The sequence below is a fragment of the Polypterus senegalus genome, chromosome 3, assembly GCF_016835505.1.
Source record: "Polypterus senegalus isolate Bchr_013 chromosome 3, ASM1683550v1, whole genome shotgun sequence".
NCBI classification, from domain to species: Eukaryota; Metazoa; Chordata; class Cladistia; order Polypteriformes; family Polypteridae; genus Polypterus; species Polypterus senegalus.
The window spans coordinates 52,717,158-52,739,415 of record NC_053156.1 but is presented as its reverse complement, the minus strand read 5'-3'; the positions used below and the strand labels follow the sequence as shown (position 1 = coordinate 52,739,415).

Here is a 22,258-nt window from a genome sequence, read left to right as displayed (position 1 = left end):
CGGATGACCCCAGCTCTTACGTGCAAGTCTGCCTGGATAATATGAACTATCGTATCTGTTCAAGTTCTATTTAAATTTTAAATAGAAGGAATTTTTATTTAGTCGACAGAATATTATTCCGGAATAAATCAACTCAAACCTTAAATAACCTTAAATAAATATTTTGCTCTCCATAAAAATATATCCTGTCTAAATTATACAAGTTCGAAATAAACGTTAAAAGAACAAACATTCAAATTTCTTTACTCTTATGTAATTTTATATAAAAAATAAACTTAAATTTTAAATATCCCAAAAGATTTTGCTTTCCATAAAAAAATATCCTGTCAAAATTATACAAATTCAAATATGAACATGGTGCAAAACAAAACCTGGAAATATAAATAAAATTTGTTCTTTTCAGCAATAACAAATCAAATCATTCAGTTGTCTTTGCTCTTATGTCATTTTATCAGAGCTGGACGCCTGGCATCTTTTTTTGGCAACAAGTTTGTTTATGTTTGGTGTGAGGTTCTGTGTTGTGGAGATTCTCAGGATGGACTGCAGGTGCTCATCAGTGAGGCGACTCCTGTGTGCTGTTTTGTTAGTCTTCATGACTGAGAAGAGCTTCTCACACAGATATGTGCTACCAAACATGCACAAGGTTCGAGCCGCATGTAGACGGAGCTGGAGCATTTCTGCAGGAATGGAGTGAATAAACTGTGCGGGCCCTGCAGTATCGTACTTTGCCTTCAGTGTGCCATTACACTGCAGCTCAATCACCTCCATCTGAATCTGCACAGGTGCAGTTTCCACATCGACGGCAAATGGGTTGTAAACAACTCAAAATTCTTTTTGTTCTTCAAAGTCACCAAAGCGCCGTCGAACTCAGTGTGCAGTGCGCTCAGTTTATCAGCAAAGTCGCGATTTGGGAACACCGTAGTGCCGACTTGGTTCAACATTACTTGGCAACAGGGAAAGTGGGGCAAGTTGCACTGGTGCATTTGTGTCTCCCATAAAAGTAGCTTCACTTGAAATCACTTTGTGATTTTGCACGGGTAAAAACGTCTGCTGAAGTGTCAGATTCTTCTTTAACTCTTCTGCTTTCTGTATCTTGTGCATTGCATTCAGGTCTTTCAGGTTATCTTGATGTTTTGTCTCATAGTGCCGTCTTAGATTAAATTCTGTAATTACAGCCACATTAGCTCCACAAATGAGACACACGGGTTTACCGCAATGTCAGTAAACATATACTCAGCCTCCCATCGGTTTTAAAGGCTCTATGTTCAGAATCACCTTTTCTTTGGCATCGTGTGGGCTAGCTTCGCAATAACTTGCAGCATCATAAGCTAGACTTGATTAACGGTAAGTGTTCGCAAGGCAGCTGAAGCGCTGCATTATGGGATCTGTAGTTTATTGTGTTACCAGCGCTTCATATCCCCGGCCATTAATAACAATAATATATAAAATGATCTCGGGCCGGATATAATTACACTGGCCGGATGTGGCCTGGGCCTTGAGTTTGACATACATATGGACTAAATAGAACTTGAAAAGATATATTTTTTCAAATGTGATCGCAATTCAGATCGAGTTGGCGACACACTACAGTACATCGAGCCCGCGTGCTATTGTGGTTTTGCCTGCGTGCCTCAATAAGTTACCCTCCCCTCGCTCTTACTTTTTTACCGCTCATCTAATGAATACACTGAGTATGGCTTTACCAAAACAATCATTGATCGCGAATAAAGTATCCATTATTCATAAAGCTTCAATTGGTGATCTGTCTTTCTGCGTTAACCGCATATTTTTTCATACGTCTCAAACCAAGGGGATGCGAGGCTAAAATGAATCGAAGCGGCGTACATACTCAGTGCATCCTCTCGGGAATCGAACCTCGGACGCCGGCGCTAGAGGCGAAGCCTCTACTATCGCGCCACGGCGTGTGGTTTGTCTATTTGAGCATAGCAGTATAATTTGGTTTTTGTTCAGCACTCTTTGGAACTGTTGCTTTTTGTCTGCGCATTGCGTCAGTTCACGTGAGCCGCTGAATATGGTTTTATATGTCACCGCCGCTTCTAATTGTTTCGCTGCCTTCTTAATTATATAATGTATGTTTTCTTCAGCGGTTTTTGGAGCTCTTCCTGGTTTTCTACGTACTGCGTGATTACGTGGGAGGCGTGATGATGTCACACGAAACTCCGCCCCCCACGGCTTTCGAGCTCAACTCCATTACAGTAAATGGAGAAAAATAGCTTCTAGTTATGACCATTATGTGTAGAATTTCGAAATGAAACCTGCCCAACTTTTGTAAGGAAGCTGTAAGGAATGAGCCTGCCAAATTTCAGCCTTCTACCTACACGGCAAGTTGGAGAATTAGTGATGAGTCAGTGAGTCAGTCAGTGAGTGAGTGAGGGCTTTGCCTTTTATTAGTATATAAGTACAGTAATCCCTCCTCGATCGTGGGGGTTGCATTCCATACCCCCCCGCGATAGGTGAAAATCCACGAAGTAGAAACCATATGTTTGTATGGTTATTTTTATATATTTTAAACCCTTATAAACTCTCACCCTGTTAACATTATTAGAGCCCTCTAGACATGAAATAACACCCTTTAGTCAAACGTTTAAACTGTGCTCCATTACAAGACAGAGATGACAGTTCTTTCTCACAATTAAAAGAAAGCAAACATATCTTATCTTCAAAGGAGCGCCTTCATAAAGGAACGCTGTCAGGAGCAGAGAATGTCAGAGAGAGCGCTCGCTAAGAAAAGCGAACAATCAAAAAATCAATACGTGCTTTTAAGCATACAGAAGCACCGCGATAAAGCGGTATTTTGTAGAGGAGCATCCGTGTCCTCTGTGCAAACAGCCCCTCTGCTCACACCCCCTCCGTCAGGCAGAAAGAGTGAGAAAGATAGAGAGAAGCAAACAAGCACCGCGCGGGAAGCATATCTTATAGCATTGAGGAGTTTTAGTTAATATGTAATACATGCTCTGATTGGGTAGCTTCTAAGCCAACCGCCAATAGCATCCCTTGTATGAAATCAACTGGGCAATCAAACTGAGGAAGCATGTAACCTAAATTAAAAGACCCATTGTCCAGAAAGCGAACCAGCTTAAAACTTGTGATATATATTTAGATGTGCTTACATTTAAAATCTGCGATAGAGTGAAGCTTGAAAGTTGAAGCGCGATATAGCAAGGGATTACTATATATTATATATATATTATATATATATAAAAGAATTAAAGGAACACTTTTTAATCAGAGTATAGCATAAAGTCAATGAAACTTATGGGATATTAATCTGGTCAGTTAAGTAGCAAAGCGGGTTGTTAATCAGTTTCAGCTGCTGTGGTGTTAATGAAATTAACAACAGATGCACTAGAGGGGCAACAATGAGATGACCCCCAAAACAGGAATGGTTTAACAGGTGGAGGCCACTGACATTTTTCCCTCCTCATCTTTTCTGACTGTTTCTTCACTAGTTTTGCATTTGGCTACAGTCAGTGTCACTACTGGTAGCGAGGCGATACCTGGACCCTACAGAGGTTGCACAGGTAGTCCAACTTCTCCAGGATGGCACATCAATACGTGTCATTGCCAGAAGGTTTGCTGTGTCTCCCTGCACAGTCTCAAGGGCATGGAGGAGATTCTAGGAGATAAGCAGTTACTCTAGGAGAGCTGGAAAGGGCCATAGAAGGTCCATAACCCATCAGCAGGACCAGTACCTGCTCCTTTGGGCAAGGAGGAACAGGATGAGCACTGCCAGAGCCCTACAAAATGACCTCCAGCAGGCCACTGGTGTGAATGTCTCTGACCAAACAACCAGAAAGACTTCATGAGGGTGACCCAAGGGCCCCATGTCCTCTAATGGGCCCTGAGCTCACTGCCCAGCAGGATGTAGCTCGATTGGCATTCGCCATAGAATACCAGAATTGACAGATGCACTACTGGTGCCCTGTGCTTTTTACAGATGAGACCAGGTTCACCCTGAGCACGTGACAGAAGTGAAAGGGTCTGGAGAAGCCATGGAGAACATTATGCTGCCTGTAACATCATTCAGCATGAGCAGTTTGGTGGTGGGTTAATGATTGTCTGGGGAGGCATATCCATGGAGGGTCACACAGACCGCTACAGGCTTGACAAAGGCACCTTGGCTGCCATTAGGTATCAGGATGCAATCCTTGGACCCATTGTCAGACCCTATGCTGGTACAGTGGCTCCTGGTGCCGCGACAATTCCTGGCCTCATGTGGTGAGGGTATACAGGCAGTTCCTGGAGGATGAAGGAATTGATACCATTGACTGGCCACCACACTTTCCTGACCTAAATCCAATAGAACACCTCTGGGACATTATGTTTTGGTCCATCCAATGCCACCAGGTTGCAGCTCAGACTGTCCAGGAGCTCAGTGATGCCCTGGTCCAGATCTGGGAGGAGATCCCCCACAACACCATCTGTCATCTCATTAGAAGCATGCACCGATGTTGTCAGGCATGTATACAAGAACACAGGGGCCATACAAAGTGCTGCGTATAATTTTGAGTTGCTGCAATTAAATTTTGGAAAATGGACTAGCCTTCCACATAATTTTTTCACTCTGATTTTTGGGGCGTCTTTGAATTCAGGGCTCTGTAGCTTGATCATTTTCATTTCCATGAAACGTTGTGGCATCCTTTCGCTCCTAACACAATACCCAGTCTATATCAGTATAGATATCCAGGAGGATTTCTTTTTCCCATTGAGATCTGATGTGTTTTCAAAGTGTTCCTTTAATTTTTTGAGCAGTATATATATATATATATATATATATATATATATATATATATATATATATATACACACATACATACATACATACATATACACACACACACACATACACATACACACATATATATATATACATATATATATATATATACATACACATATACATACATACGAGAGACAGAGAGAGAGAGGAGACATGAGAATGTAAAATGGAGTTGTGGCATTACTGAGAAAGGTGTCATTTAAGGTCCTCATTTTTCAATTTTCAGCTGGATTGTCTTTGTCAGAGTTAGAGGGGTGGCTTTACTGTTCAGATTCAGGTTTAAAGGCAGTTGGACGACTATAAACAAACATTTTATAGAACTGATGATTGAGTTTCTTTAAATTTCACAACATAGCCACGATTTGGCAGCTGTCAGTTTGTCAAATAAAAAAAAAACAAACAGGAATACGAATTCACTAAGAACCTCCTGAATTTCTGCATTACTGGTCTGACAAATGTACTTCAGCCTGTTTTTAGCTTTCAATATAACAAAACTAAATTTGAGTTTCAACTAATCAGATGGGATTAGTTTTATACCAAGAAGTAAAGTAATTATTACCATAGGACCTCTGTAATTTTACTCCTATCTGAATGGCTTATCTCAATAACTTTTCATGGACTGCACATTCACGTCTCCACATTCATCTTGTATAAAAAGTCAGTAAATCAGTTAAACTAGTCCTGTGTGATTCAACATGTCAATAAATCTGTCTTTAAAGCAATTCAAATTGAACTAAAATTACAGAGATCCTCCAATAATAACTATTTTACCCAGTGGCTTTTTTTGTACTCCTTTTTGTGTGCTGAATAACAGTTGCTGTATTCCACAGCTGCGCCTTCCAGTCAAGGCCAATGTCAACAAGAAGGTTACATCCAATGTATACAGCCTTAACAAAATGTAAACAATGAAAAAATGAATCAATTCCTAAGTAAGAAAAATTTGGCATTAATTATAAAACAGTAATGATAGTTACAATTCTTGGAGTAAGAAATGAATAAGTTCGTTTTAACTTTAACTACTCTACTGGTGTAGAGCATTTCATGAAAGCAAAATTATAAAATAAATTGCAAGATGGAATTATATTGTGTGTACTTTAAATGAAAATAACCACCTTGCACTTTTCACACTTTTTGAATAGGAGGTGTTTTTAAATATTTTGGAACAATTGCTCAAACTGAATTATACAAACCCAATCTACATATACTAGGTTTGAAAAAAAAAAACAATGGGACACAAGGAATGGTTGTGCACCAGAGTCGGAATACTGACATATTAAGTGACACCACTTAAGATTGAAATGCTGTAAAGTAATAGCAAGTTGACATATAATTGCATAGCATGTTAGCTACTCAAAATATATTTTCAGTTTTGGCAACTAAAAGTTGATGCCTGGTTGCTAACCCTGGCAGCCACTTTTAAAAGCTAGTACTGAGTACTAAGCGAACAAGTGTCAGGAAAACAATCACTCAGAATAAGCAAAGAACACTCTCTCCCCAATTTATGAAGATAGAAACTATTTATACCTTTCAAGATTAAAGCTGTTAATGTCATATTTAAGGGCGGCACGGTGGCGCAGTGGTAGCGCTGCTGCCTCGCAGTAAGGAGACCTGGGTTCGCTTCCCGGCTCCTCCCTGCGTGGAGTTTGCATGTTCTCCCGTGTCTCGCGTGGTTTCCTCCAGGCTCCGGTTTCCTCCCACAATCCAAAGACATGAAGGTTAGGTGGATTGGCAATTCTAAATTGGCCCTAGTGTGTGCTTGGTGTGTGGGTAAGTTTGTGTGTGTCCTGCGGTGGGTTGGCACCCTGCCCAGGATTGTTTCCTGCCTTGTGCCCTGTGTTGGCTGGGATTGGCTCCAGCAGACCCCCGTGACCCTATTCGGATTCAGCGGGTTAGATAATGGATGGATGGATGTCATATTTAGTTTTTCAGGGAACTACAGCATACAGAGCACATATTCACAACTGAAAACAAAAGGTTTTGGGGATTAGGTTCAGGGAAATAAAAAAAGCCTTGATGGGAAGAGTATTTAAACTAAGAAAAACAAAGCCTAGTTTTATTAAAAATAAAAGTACAAGGATTCATCAAAATCTAAATGAAACTAGCTAATAAAAAAAATAAAAAAAAAAAACAAACAAAAAACTCAAAAACAGCCTAATTACCTTATATTGATGTAGGTGAGGGCCTGTAGGTTGCACACAGCTTCTGGAATGCTCCTGGCACAGTTGTGATACAAACTGAGGGACTCCAAGGAGATAAACTGGCATACTTCCTCTGGAAGTTCTGACAGACGATTTTTGGAAAGATCTGAAAAAAGATAAATATTCTTGAATTGTAACAAAAGTGTAACCTCATCTTGCACACACAATGTATACAGTGAATGCACACTGCCAGCATTTAGCAGCATATGGTAATACCGAAGCACATCAATCATCCAAACCACCACTACCAACGCCGCCTCATCCCCAAAAGCAACAAAATAACAGTTACCAACTTTAGCATACACGCTGTTATATTGAAGTATTAGTCCTTCTATTTATTAGATTAATTTTGATTATTTACTCAAAAACATATACAGAATATCTACTGATGAAAATAAAGTTACATTCCATATACAATTTCATAACAATTGCCCAAAAATTCATTTTGAATGCAATTTCACAATTCCAAAATGCAAAACTTTATTTTTTAAAGGAGTTCTAGGGGAAAATCAAGGAAAATTGCTCAGTAAGTGTTAGTCTACAGCCTGGCCTTCCATACAGATCCAAGTGCTCCCATCTGCCACACGTCACAACTACCTGCAAATTAATGCTACTGTTTTTGCCTTGCAATGGTCATTTTAGACCATTTATGATGACTTTCGCCATCTCCATAAGCCTATCCAAGCCACAGTGGCTCACCAGCATTCATGCACCAAGGTCATCCATCCATCCATCCATACATTATCCAACCCGCTATATCCTAACTGCACCCAGGTCATGATTTCCTGATTTTAGTCAGCAAAATGCACTCTAAATGTTTGCAGGAATGTCTGCCTCCGCTTTCCACACTCTGCACAAGAAATAAATTTTCCCAACGGTATTGTAAGTGACTGTTGCTTCAAACATCTTTGCTCTGAAAATTCCCTGTGAAGGAAGGGAAAGAAAAATCACAACTGCAAGTTGGAAGTATTCATTATTGCCAACAGTTATGAATGAATGACAATGTCAAAGTATTAGCACAGCAATGAGCAGCATAACTTTTGAATATTAACCTTGAATTGGCATGTTGTTATGTGTATGAACCTCAAACAGCATATAGAAAATCAAGTGTGCAAGCTACACAAGATTTAACCTCATTGGGCCAGACATGATTTTCAAACAAGAAAACAAATCTTGGGACAACACATTAAAAGTGTGTAGTAAATAGCCAAAAAATTCTGTGCTGCAAAGGCTGCACCCACAGGGCTTCTTCCTAAAACACCCGCACCCAAATTCTCCACTTCCAAAATTCTCTTAAACCACCACCTGGGTTTCAAGAAGAGAGCAAAAGATACTGAATAAAAAGATTCAACACAGACAAAATAGAAAGCTAAAATTGCTGTAATCCATTCAGGGGCTCAGAAGCACAAGGTAACTGAAACTAACAATTTGCATGTTGTAAAGAGCGCTACAACAGTGGAGACACACAGACTACTGTGACTGCTGGACTCCACATGTATAAGAAGTTCCTTTGTCTGCTATGATATATCTTTGTCATTTTAACTATTGCATCAATACAAAACATAGCAACAGTGGTCTATATACAGGTGCATCTCAATAAATTAGAATATCAGCGAAAACTTAATTTATTCCAGTAATTCAATTCACAAAGTGAAACTCATATATAGATTCATTGCACACAGAGTGATATATTTCAATTGTTTATTTCTTTTCATTTTGATTATGGCTTATAGCTAATGAAAATCCAAAAATCAGTATCTAACAAAATTAGAATATTGAGAAAAAGTTTAATATTGTAGACTCATGGTGTCACACTCCACTCAGCTAATTAACATAAAACATCTGCAAAGGTGTCCTAAACCTTTATAAATGGTCTCTCAGTCTGGTTCAGTAGGCCACACAATCATGGGGAAGACTACTGACTTGACAGTTGTCCAGAAGACAGTCATTGACACACTCCACAAGGAGGGTAAAGCCACAAAAGGTAGTTGCTAAAAAAGCTGGCTGTTGACAGAGTGCTGTGTCCAAGCAAATTAATAGAAAGTTGAGTGGAGGGAAAAATGTGGGAGAAAAAAGTGCACAACAAACAGGGATAACTGCAGTCTTGAGAGGATTGTGAAGCACAGCCCATTCAAGAATTTGGGTAAGATTCACAAGGAGTGGTCTGTGGCTACACTCAGTGCTTCAAGAGCCAACCCACACAGACATATACGGGACATGGGCTACAATGGTCACATTCCTTGTGTCAAGCCACTCCTGGATCAGAGACAATGTCAGAAGCGTATTACCTGGGCTGAGGAGAAAACGGACTGGACTGTTGCTCAGTGGTCCAAAGTCCCTTTTCAGATGAAAGTAAATTTTGCATTTCATTTGGAAATTAAGATCCCAGAGTCTGGAGGAAGAGGAGAGGCACAGAATCCAAGTTGCTTGAGATCCAGTGTGAAGTTTCCACAGTCAGTGATGATTTGGGGAGCCATGTCATCTCTGATGTTGGTTCACTGTGTTTTATCAAGTCCAAAGTCAGCGCGGCCTTCTAACAGTATATTTTAGAGCATTTCATGCTTTCCTCTGATGACAAGCTTTATGGAGAGGCTGATTTCACTTTCCAGCAGGATTTTATTAACCATGGTATCACTACCCCCCTTGTCAAGAGGAAGATGAGAGACACCAGACCCAACAATGCAGATGAGCTGAAGGCCACTATCAAAACATCTTAAGAGAATTATTGACGCTCAGCTACCAACCCTGGAAGATATCTTCGTTACCCGTTGCAGAACAAAAGCAAAACAACATTTTGTAGTGATCCAACCCACCCTGGCCATTGCATTTCAACTCCTCTGCTCTCTTCAGACCCTGAGATTGTGGGTTTTAATCCTGCTACTGACACTGTGTGACCATGAGTAGATGGCCTCACCTGCCTGTGCTCCAACTGGAAAAAGAAATGAACTGTATGTCAAATGTTGTATATCGACTAGGATAAAGTCAAAGGCCTTAGTCAAATTATAAGTAATAATGAATATTAGGAATAGGTCACTGGAGCTGCTTATACTTGAACATGCTGTATATAACTGTCCATGAATTCCTGCTTTTTTCAGCTTTTCCTACAGACTTGGCTTTTGCTAATAGTCACTACAAAGCAATTTTATGGGAAAATGTACTCCTTTTGAATTGAAACAGGTAATTAGTAGGACTAAGGTGAAAAGAGTATATATTATCATCATTAGAGGTTTACTATTTTCATTTCTTGACACTGTTCACTCAAGTACAGTTAGTATTTATTTCGCATTTTTTCACTAGTATGTAGTATCCATTTAAAACAGGCAGATCTGAATGTATATGCAAAGGACGGTTGTACAGTATAATATGTATTGTGTACAATAATATCCTAGATGTTGTTTTAACAATGTGCAACCTATTATCAAGTATGTCACTCACTTTGCAAAAAACAACCAAAAACTCACCTTAATTCCATACATTCCCTGCCATTATGTATCTAGTTTCATAAGGCCAAATTCTATTAAGAATACACGTATAAAAAACCTGTGAAGGTTAAACCACCAGGGTTCAGGGAGAGACCAAAAGACACTGAACAAAACAAACACTTGACTCTGAGACAAAATAAAACGCTAAAATTGTGGGTTCTGAACTCCTGAACTGATAACAGCAAGCTAACTGAAGCGTGGCGATTTATTTTGTACATTTTAATAAGTGCTGCAACAGAACAGACTTATGTGAGAAGTGCTTCTGTCTGCTTCAATATCTTTCTGTCATTTGGACTGAAATGTCACAACTGCAGAGTTTAGATATGCATTGTAGTCTATAGATATACTATGTATTATACACAGCTTTTCTGGCATGGGATGTCTGCATTTTCAATTAGACAGTAATGTTTACTTCATTTATTATTTTAGACATGCCATTAAGAATGTGAAATTTATTATTTACAGCCATGGCCAAAATTACCAGCACACCTGGAATTTTCCCAAAAAATGCACCATTTCTCCAAGAAAATTGTTGCAATTACAAATGTTTTGGTATACACATGTTTATTTCCTTTATGTGCATTGGAACAACACAAAAAAGAGGAAAAAAAAAGCCAAATCTGAAATCATGTCACACAGAACTCCAAAAATGGGGCGGACAAAATTAGCGGCACCTTTTCAAAATTGTGGGCAAATCATTTAATTTCAAGCATATGATGCTCGTTTGAACTCACCTGTGCCAAAAAACAGGTGCTGGCAATATAGCAATCACACCTGAAGCCAGTTAAAATGGAGAAAAGTTGACTCAACCTTTCTGTTGTGTGTCTATGAGTGTGCCACACTAAGCATGGAGAACAGAAAGAAGAGCAGAGAATTGTCTGAGGACTTCAGAACAAAAATTGTGGAGAAATATCAACAATCTCAAGGCTACAAGTCCATCTCCAGAGATGTTCATGATCCTTTGTCCACTGTGAGCAACATAATCAAGAAGTTCACAACACATGGCACTATAGCTAATCTCCCTGGAGGTGGACGGAAGAGAAAAATTGATAAAAGACTGCAACGAAGGATAGTTCGAATGATGGACAATCAGCTGCAATCAACTTCAAAACATATTCAAGCTGTTCTGTAGACTCAGGGTGCAACAGTGTCAGCTTGAACTATCCGTCGACATCGGAACGAAATGAAACGCTATGGCAGGAGAGCCAGGAGGACCCCAGTGCTGACACAGAAACATAAACAAGCCAGACTGGAGTTTGCCAAAATGTACTTGAGGAAGCCAAAATCCTTCTGGGCGAACATTTTGTGGACAGATGAGACCAAGGTAGAGCTTTTTGGTAAAGTTCATCATTCTACGGTTTAAAGAAAATGGAATGAGGCCTATGAAGTAAAGAACACAGTACCTACAGTCAAACATGGTGGAGGTTCTAAGATGTTTTGGGGATGTTTTGCTGCCTCTGGCACTGGATGCATTGACTGTGTGCAAGGCATCATGAAATCTGAAGACTACCAAAAGATATTGGGGCGCAATGTAGGGCCCAGTGTCAGAAAGCTGGGTCTGCGTCAGAGGTCATGGGTGTTCCAGCAGGACAATGACCCCAAACATACTCTAAAAGCACCCAGAAATGGTTGAAGACAAAGCGCTGGAGAGTTCTGAAGTGGCCAGCAATGAGTCCGGATCTAAATCCGGAGAGATCTTAAAATTGCTGTTGGGAGAATCTGAGAGACCTTGCGCAGTTTGCAAAAGAAGAGTGGTCGGAAATTCCAGCTGAGAGGTGTCACAGGCTTGTTGATGGTTATAGGAAGCGCTTGATTTCAGTTATTTTTTCCAAAGGGTGTGCAACCAAATATTAAGTTCAGGGTGCCAATAATTTTGTCCATCCCAGTTTTTGAGTTTTGTGTGAAATGTCAGATTTGGCTTTTTTAATGTTTTTATGTGTTGTTCCAATGCACATAAAGGAAATAAACATGTGTATACCAAAACATTTGTAATTGCAACATTTTTCTGGGAGAAATGGTGCATTTTCTGGGAAAATTCCAGGGGTGCCGATAATTACGGCCATGACTGCATGTTCAGATGGAAGATGAATCAAGATCACTACAAAAAGTTAGGTGTCCTTATAAAACATTTTCTTTGTGTGCCTACAACCTCCGGTCCAAACGAGTGAACTTTCTCAGTCTCTGGATTAACTGTCAATCAAATGCGCACTTGCCCGTCACCACAACATGTAATAATAGCAATTGCCCTTTCTTTTTTAAATTGTGAGAAAGCTTACCCAACTGAATGTTCAGTAGCCAAACAGTTCAAAACAAGTTTTACTTTACTGGTTTATAAGGTGTACATTGAGGTTGACTGTTTTATTTATTTTTTTAAAAATTCTGGCACTGAGAACATGAAGAAAACTTTTAATTGCATTTTAATCTACAATGTGAACTACGGCCTTTATTCCAGAAAAACAAAAGCTGACAAGGAGGCATATGTCAGTGGCAAGGAGCAGCTCTCTGCTTTGTCTGAGCACATGTACAGCTTTTGTTAGAAATTGCCAATAAAAAGCCGCTTTGATTAGTTTGTAGTTTACCAACTGAGCTATTTAATTTTAAGTTGATAAATAAATATTTCAACACTGTTTTGAAGAGCTGTGAATCCTCAAAATAAATTTCTCACCTAAATGCAGGGGCTAACCAAGCTGAATACTATTTCTAATGTCCTTGAAAAATGCTACGCCTATTTTGAACTTTCAAGGAGTTCAGAAATTTATTTTTATAACAAAGTTGGCATGAAATTGCATGTTCTGAGAAGTCTGCATTCCTACTTTAGCCATATTATTACAGGGTGTGTATCATAATGAAGATTTAGGGTGCCAATGCAAGTGGCTTATCTCACTACATGGAGGAATTGCTCATCGTTAGTTAAAAATATTGCTTGCATTAAAGTCAGTGCTCTTGATACTTTTGTACAACACAAAATAATGAACTACCCAAATTTTACATTTAAAGTGCTTTCCTAATGGTGCTGGTGTTGTCACGGGCACAATCTTTCCTTCTGTTAATACATGAAGCAGTTTAGAAATTTCAGCCAATAATCTTGTTGAAAAACAGGCTCTCAGTCTTCTCCATTATAACTAAAAGTAAAACAGCCTCACCTCATACCCATTTTCTTGTTCAGTTCAACAGGTGAAGCTTTGAGCAAAGGAAATAAGAGCTTTCCCAGTAGTAATTTTTGGAAGAAATATTGACTGAAAGGACCATTCAGTATCTGGTTCTATAATGTGCAGTCCATGAAAAGTTATCCAGTATCTGGCACCTGGAAAAATTTCTGAACGTATAATCCATGAGCCCAGATAAGGAGAAGGGAAAGGTTTTTTTTTTTTTTTAAAAAAAAACAAAAAAAACAAACAACACTAGAAATGAAAAGGAAGTAAGGTATAAGGTGCTATGCAAGTTCACCATCTTGAGATGAATAAGGGTGTGAATAGAAGTATTTAGTCAATTCTACTTTTGTTAGCTTAAAAAATAAACTTGTTAAACAAGTAAAACATGTTTAACAGCAGTTCATCACTCCGACTGATTTACAAAAGGCCATTAAATCATATGGTGAAAATATAAAACCCTTTCTTTGCTTGTGTCATTAATTAAAATGAAACATTTGTACTGTATACTAGAACAAATCTGAAAAATGTTCATATGGTAAATATTCCAGCCTCAGCTTCATTATTTATTATTAAGTACACATACTCACTGAGGGAGAGATCATTTTTTGGTATCTTTCAGTGATGGATGCTTTGTTTTTTCACTTTGCTAATAAAAACTACTTCTAAAAATTCAGGGCTACCACTAGGCAAATGCACCATGTGTTTTCAAATTTGGTAATAAACCTAAAGTACCATGAAAACACATTTGACTCCCAACTTCCTCTATTGTTACTTTTTTTTTTTACCCATGTCACCTACCAAAATCTAAAACAAGTTGAGTGCCCCTAATCAAAAATGCCCAGGATCAGAAGTCGCATTTTGGATATTTTAGGATTTTGGAATATTTGCATATAGATAATGAGGTATCTTGGGTACACTGTTGATCAAGTAGAGAAATACAGCCAAAAGACAACTCATGCATATAACAATTCCTATCACTGAGCTGTTATTTTAATGTGTGCTAACGTGATAAACATATTAAGCCTAAAAAGTGATGAATACAATGTACAGACTATATTTTAGTTCCCTTTTAAGGAAGAAGATTCCCCCAAACCCCATCTCACGCTGAAAGAAGTGAAACTTGTGCAATTAGAAACGGGTATTAAAATCCATCACTGAAATAATTAGCACACACAGGTGATGGGGGCTCTCCCCCCCCACCCCACATTAGCTTGTGACTCAGCAAAAAGGCGACTTGCAAAACTAGGTACTTGAGAAAGACTGATTTAGGCCCAAATTTATGACATCTCTAAAAGCACTCCATGCACAAAACAATCTTTCTAAAATATTAGAATGCAAATTAATAGATAATCATTTTCCACAAGAAATACAAGTTATACATAAAATTGCACATGCATTTGATTTAGTTTGACAGAGCATGTAAGTTACTGCATATATGGTAATTGTTATGGTATTTAATAGAAGACATGCAAATTAAAGAATCTGTCATGTTGCAGCCACCATTAAATAAAAAAAATAAATAAATAAATAAAAAAAAAAAAAAGCTTGTCAGCAATGCAACATGACGTACGAGTCTGGTTTCTTTTAATACACTTGTGCTTAGCTAAATACATACATGATGACATTTTAACTGTTATATATAAATACTTGTTAATTTTGGTGAAATATTGGCATCTATGCACTTTTCTAAATAACTCACAAACTACTCTGAAATAAGTTGATGTACTACAGAATAAGTTTGAAGACTGCAAAACTAGGTTTTACATATATGAAATTTACAAAGATGTTTTTTGGGACTTTATTGCTGATATTTTAACTCACCACTCAAGTCAAGTTGGCAAGCATGCACTGGTATAGTGTGTTGCCGCACCTACTACAAGGCAAAACAACTCTGGATCCCAATTGGCAATCCCCCATACATATACGCGGTCCAGTCCTACCCCCCAGAAATGACCCTCCATCTGCTGCAGCCAGGTGTTACGTGGGCGACCCCTTGGCCTGGTCCAGCCACTTGGGTCCCCAACAATGAGGATCTTAGGAGCCGGATCACCCTCGGGGAAATGCGCCACATGGCCGTAGTGCCGTAACTAACGCTCCCTCACAATGCAGGCAATGTGCCTCATTCGGGACTCCATGAGCAACCTCTCATTCGACACGAAGTCAAACCAACGGTACCCAAGGATTTTCCCGGAAAGACACATTACCAAAGGAGTCCAGTCTTCGTCAGGTCACTGGATAGCGTCCATGTCTCACAACCATATAGCAAGACAGGAAACACCAGGACTCTAAAGACTTGTACCTTTGTCCTTTTGCATAGATATCGGGAATGCCACACACCCCTTTCCAGCGACCCCATGACCCCCCATGCTCTCCCAATCCGTCTACTGATTTCACAGAAAGAGTTACCAGAGACCTCTCAACAAAGTCAACACTCTCTCCGCAAACAGACACACTGCTGATGGCTGTGCCCAAGAGGTCATTAAAGGCCCGGATCAATTCACCACTAATTTAAACAAATGAGATTAAGCCCTTCAACTGAAAAAGGAAGCTAATGGGCAAGATTTTTCCAACCTGTACTGGTCTTTGCTATGAAATAATCTATACTAATAAAAGGCAAAGCCCTCACTCACTCACTGACTCACTCACTCACTCACTCATCACTAATTCTCCAACTTCCCGTGTGGGTGGAAGGCTGAAATTTGGCAGGTTCATTCCTTACAGCTTCCTTACAAAAGTTGGGCAGGTTTTATATCGAAATTCTACGCGTAATGGTCATAACTGGAAGCAGTTTTTCCCATTTACTGTAATGGAGATGAGCTTCAACGCCGTGGGGGCGGAGTTTCGTGTGACATCATCACGCCTCCCACGTAATCACGCAGTACATAGAAAACCAGGAAGACCTCAAAAAGCGCTGAAGAAAACATGCATTATATAATTGAGAAGGCAGCTAAACAATAAGAAGCGCGAAAGTGACATATACAACCATATTCATGAGTTCTGCTACTGAAACAAAGCACGTGTAAACCTACACTTTAAATTAAGTTCATAGACAGGCTGCGCTGGCGCTTGTAATTTAGTGCCTGCCCATATAAGGCCGCCGTCAGCGGCAATCCAATAGCAAACTGCCACTAAATATTCACGGGTGAAGGACTGTGCTTATGGAGAGGAAGATGAGATGGTCAGGGTGGTGTTTGACACAAACTCAGCTAAACTGCGAGAGAAAGTTTTAAGTGCCAGGACTAAGGTAACATTAAATACAGCCATGGACATAGCACGAGATGGCACCAGCACAGCTGGGAACCTTCGATGCATGTACACCGAGCGGCTCACGTGAACTGACGAGTGCACAGATAAAAGGCAACAGTTCCAAAGAGCGCTGAACAAAAACCGAATTACACAATTGAAAAGGCAGCAAAAATATGAAGCGCCTCATACATACAAGCATATTCATAAATCCAACTACTGCGGAAACAAAGCACACGTTGAAAAAGTCAATGTCCCGCTAAAGGAAGACAGTGTAAAAAAAACCCGTGCATGCAGTGTGTCAGGTCTCAGATAAAGAAGAAGACGAGCTGTTTATTGATGCAGTAAGAAACGAATCGATGAATGAAACCTGTCATCTTTACAACGATTGACAAACACGGAATGTAACTTGAACACAACACATCCTACAAATACGAACCTGATTGAAAGAAATAATGATAATCAAATCCTTGATGACAGCAACACTCAGTAACACTCACAAAACAAATACTGTATATTGACAGTCATGTTACGTTATTTTTAAAATGTTCCCTTTTCTTTTCTAGCTTTTTAAACACTACTTCTCTTCTGCTATATATATATATATATATATATATATATATATATATATAACCCGATCTACATACTCGAATAATGGATACTTTATTCGCCATCAGTGATTGTTTTGGTAAAGCCATACTCAGTGTATTCATTAGATGAACGGTAAAAAAGTAAGGGCAAGGGGAGGATGACTTATTGAGGCATGCAGGCTGTAGTGCCAACTCTATCTGAATTGCGCGATCACATTTGAAAAATATATCTTTTCAAGTTCTATTTAGTCCATATGTGTCAAACTCAAGGGCGCGGGCCACATCCGCCCGGCGTAATTATATCCGCCCCAGATCATTTTATATACTGTATTATTGTTATTAAAGCCCGGTATATGAAGCGCTGGTAACACAATAAACTACAGATCCCATAATGCAGCGCTTCAGCTGCCTTGCCGTAACAGTTACCGCGTTAATCAAGTCTACCTTAAGATGCTGCAAGTTATTGCGGCTAGCTCACACGATGCTGAAGAGAAAAGTTGATTCTGAAAATAGAGCCTTTAAAACCGATGGGAGGCTGAGTATATGTTTACTGAACCCGTGTGTCTCATTTGTGGAGCTAATGTGGCTGTAATTACAGAATTTAATCTAAGACGGCACTATAAAACAAAACATCAGGGTAACCTGAAAGACCTGAATGCAATGCAGAAGATACAGAAAGCAGAAGAATTAAATAAGAATCTGACACTTCAGCGGACGTTTTACCGTGCACAATCACAAAGTGATTTCAATTGAGCTGCTTTTATGGGAGACACAACCACTTGCCCCACTTTCCCTGTTGCCAAGTAATGTTAAACCAAGTCGTCACTACGGTGTTCCCAAATACGCACTTTGCTGATAAACTGAGCGCGCACTGAGTTTGCACGGCGCTTTGGTGACTTTGAAGAACAAAAAGTCCGTCTACATGCGGCTCGAACCTTGTGCATGTTTGGTAGCACATATCTGTGTGAGAAGCTCTTCTCAGTGATAAAGACTAACAAAACAGCACACAGGAGTCGCCTCACTGATGAGCACCTGCAATCCATCCTGAGAATCTCCACAACACAGAACCTCACAGCAAACAGAAACGAACCTGTGGCCAAAAAGATGCCAGGCGTCCAGCTCTAAAATGACATATGAGCAAAGACAACTGAATGATTTGATTTGTTATTGCTGAAAGGAACACATTTTATTTATATTTCCAGGTTTTGTTATGCAGCATGTTCATATTTGAATTTGTATAATTTTGACAGGATATATTTTTATGGAGAGCAAAATATTATAAGTTGTTTAAAGGTTTGAGTTGATTTATTCAGGAATAATATTCCTGTCTGTTTTTACCATTCCTACCAAAGATATTTCTGTCGACTAAATAAAAATTCCTTCTATTTAAAATTTAAAATTTTACGATAGTTCATAATATCCACGCAGACTTGCACGTAAGAGCGGGAGTCATCCGTTTTAACAAGCAGCGTATTGCATCATCTGAAATAGCTGTGTGTATATATGTAGATATGTATGTATATGTATATTTATATATGTGTGTGTGTATGTATGTATGTGTATATATGTAGATATATATATGTATGTATATATGTGTATATGTATAGATATGTATATATATATATATGTTTGTGTGTGTGTGTAAATATATATATATATATATATATGACAACAACACTCATCACTCACAACAGTGACAAAACAATAACATTGACAATCATGTTACGTTATTTTCAAAATGTTTCCTTTTCTTTTTCATTGCTTCTTTAACACACTACTTCTCCGCTGCGAAGCGCGGGTATTTTGCTAGTCTTAAAGTATTTAGAAAGAAATTGTATCAAAAATAGCTGTGGACTAAGCACTGCTAATCAATAAAAAACAACTCTCTGTTTTAATATGTCCTCAAAAAACTACCAAATACAAATCCTCTTCAATTCCTAAAAAATCATAAAATAAATGTTAGGTCTCTTCACCACCAATAGTCGCTATTTTACAAGACACTGGCTATGCCCCTAATATGGTCTCTGCACTGCTGCATGTTGGTTTAAACATTATTTATCCTCGACTGCACAAACCCCACTTAGCCATACCCCCATTTACAGTATCAACAAATTGATTAATAAAAATGGCCCCCCCGTCACCAATGGCATGCAACACCAAGGATGGCAACCACATTTATTCTCCACAACTGACTGTTTAACATGCTCCAATTAACTGGATTTATGGCAAGTGAGCTGACATTACAAAAGATTTCTTGTTTTTATGATACGTTTGCAAATGAGAAAATAGCTTCAATTAAAACACTTTCCATTTAAAACCTACCTATTTAAATAAGGAATAATAAGAATCCAAACCATGAGCTAAGCTATAATATATTACTGTTTGCATTACATTAAAACATCACCACTCAAGAATATACAGCTATATACAATCGTTTAAAACCACAGACATTGATAATATTTCAAAATATAACATGCTTGCCAGATGAACTTAAGAGGTGAATAACATTTCTTTTTAATATAATTTTTCTTCACCAAGCTTGGATAATTACTTTGACGTGTATATTTTTTGGAGCGCAAACATAAATAGATAGATAAATAAATGGAAGCTTACCAAGTTCAATTTGTATCCTGTCACGTACAAAGTTATTTTGTTCTAGTAAAAAAGAAAACACTTGTGGTTCCTTCTACTGAAAGTGATTGGCTACTTATTTCATTGTCTCTTTACAGACAAAGTTCATTGGACACTTCAAAAATCCAACTAAAATACAATTCAGGTACACTGCTTTTCTATTTTCTAAAGTACACTCTAACAAGCTCATCAGACAGCATCTTCTTTAAAATGAAGACACAATGATGCCCAACCATTTTTGTGTCCATGGCATGCCATCCCATCATTGCCATTGCTCACCTTTCCTTGCCTTTATATGTCAGTGGTTAGTCAGAATTAAAACTTTTTTTATTGAGACAGAGCACTTGCAGCTTCATCACTAGCTACATGTATATGTATGCAAAGTAACTTAAAAACAAGCACACTAGCAAGGCATTCAAAATACTGTTAACTCCACAACACCTGTTGCATCTTCCTTCCAGTGTCTGTGTCACTGGCTTCACCTTGTGCTGACTTCTGACTAAAATAATCTGACTTCAGGAATAACAAGCAAAATTCTACATTTTCATAGAAAATGTTAGAACAACCATGATCACCAGATACTTGAAAATGAACTTGAGTTCACCGTTAGCAGGTAGACACTAGCCAAACAGCTAAGTGATATACTCCATTCTGAGTGTATGAAATGAATCATTTTTAGTAACTGGATGGAAATCATACGCGCAGCTCCTGCAACACTGCAGGATTGAACTTGCCTACACTTAAAGACACAATGGACTGCCATTTTCATTAACAAAAACATTAACATTTTTTAAAAATAAAACACAGTTTTGCAAATTGTAATTCCACCTACAGAAAAAGAACTTATCAATGTGCAATTGACCGAAATCCCTGGAGTAAGAGCGCCAGAATTATTATTAGAAGAATACAGTACTTACATACTTTGAATCGCTGTGCTGTGAGGACCTTACTAATTAAATTTAAATTAACTAGAACAATTCTTTATAATTTTTAATGAAGATATCCAAATGAGAAGTTAAGAAGTAAGATCCAACAAGTCAGCTAAATGATTATCTGGAATACGAGGTTTAAAATATACTGTATGTCTTGCTACGTTGTTTATAATTAGGCTTCATAAATATCCCTTAGCAATGTTTGGAATGCGATAAAGGTAACAGGTTTCTAAATGAACTTGAATAACTGCAAACCGGTTTATGGTAAAGGCATTTAATTGTTTCGTTTTTACAGAACTAGTACTAGTTTAAGATCAAAAATTACAACAAAAAACTTTTCTATTCTCCATATGTTTGCCACCTCCATTAATATTCCAAAACAACAAAAATCTGGGGAACAGCTGCTTACCACAGATACAGCACAGCATATGCAACCAGCAGATGGTCAGTCAGCTGCAGAATTTTCTAATTTGAATGTCTTCGTTATGAAAACATCAGTTATTATGGGTATGGTTATAAAAAGGCACTCTGATATGTCATCTTTTATGCACAACAAAATAAAATTCAACAAGTATACAACCAATAATAAAAAATGAGAAATGGTAGGAAGCAACCAGCTGCACACCCACTCTGAGAAATATGTAGCTGTTGAATTCCAGGATTTGCTTTACCATCTTGATATCAGTGGGAAGTATTCCATAACTATCATGTAAGTACACATCTTGGAAAATACCAGCTTCTGACTTATTAAACTCTAAATACTTAAGTGTGCACAGTACTAACAGACTGAAAAAGTGCATGAAGACTTAAGTAAGCTTTTTGTTTGGTACACACATCATACACCAGACTGCTTGTCAAGTAGTTTTAACTTAGTCCCTTTCAATTCATGTACCTCCAAAATAATAGTAATTAAGACACTAAATCATTGATCACTGTAATATTTCATATACTGTAATTCATTATTCCATTCATGAAACGGTTTAATAGTTACTGGGAACTACTGTACAGAAAAGAATGAGAATGGCAGTGATAACACTTGCTAAAGCATAGAAACAAGTAACAGAAATGAAAAAAATGGCAACATGATCAATTTCAAACAATGTCACCAGATTTTGGTCTGCATGAAAATTTCTACATGTCCATGGAGCAGAAGTTAGAGACACATTAAACTGATTCAGCATTTACGCACCATCACTCCTGTCATCTGGAGTATGAAGATAGAAAACATG

At 38.4% G+C, this 22,258-nt stretch overlaps 1 protein-coding gene across 1 annotated transcript in view; it reads right to left on the bottom strand.

Moving 5' to 3' along the window:
• The window catches only part of LOC120526483 (leucine-rich repeat and calponin homology domain-containing protein 4-like), a 156,717-nt gene that overhangs the window by 40,228 nt on the left and 94,231 nt on the right, over positions 1-22,258 (bottom strand). Inside the window, exon 2 of the mRNA XM_039749648.1 lies at positions 6,961-7,105. Within this exon, the coding sequence (XP_039605582.1) occupies positions 6,961-7,105 (145 nt within the window). The remainder of the gene's footprint in view (positions 1-6,960; positions 7,106-22,258) is intronic.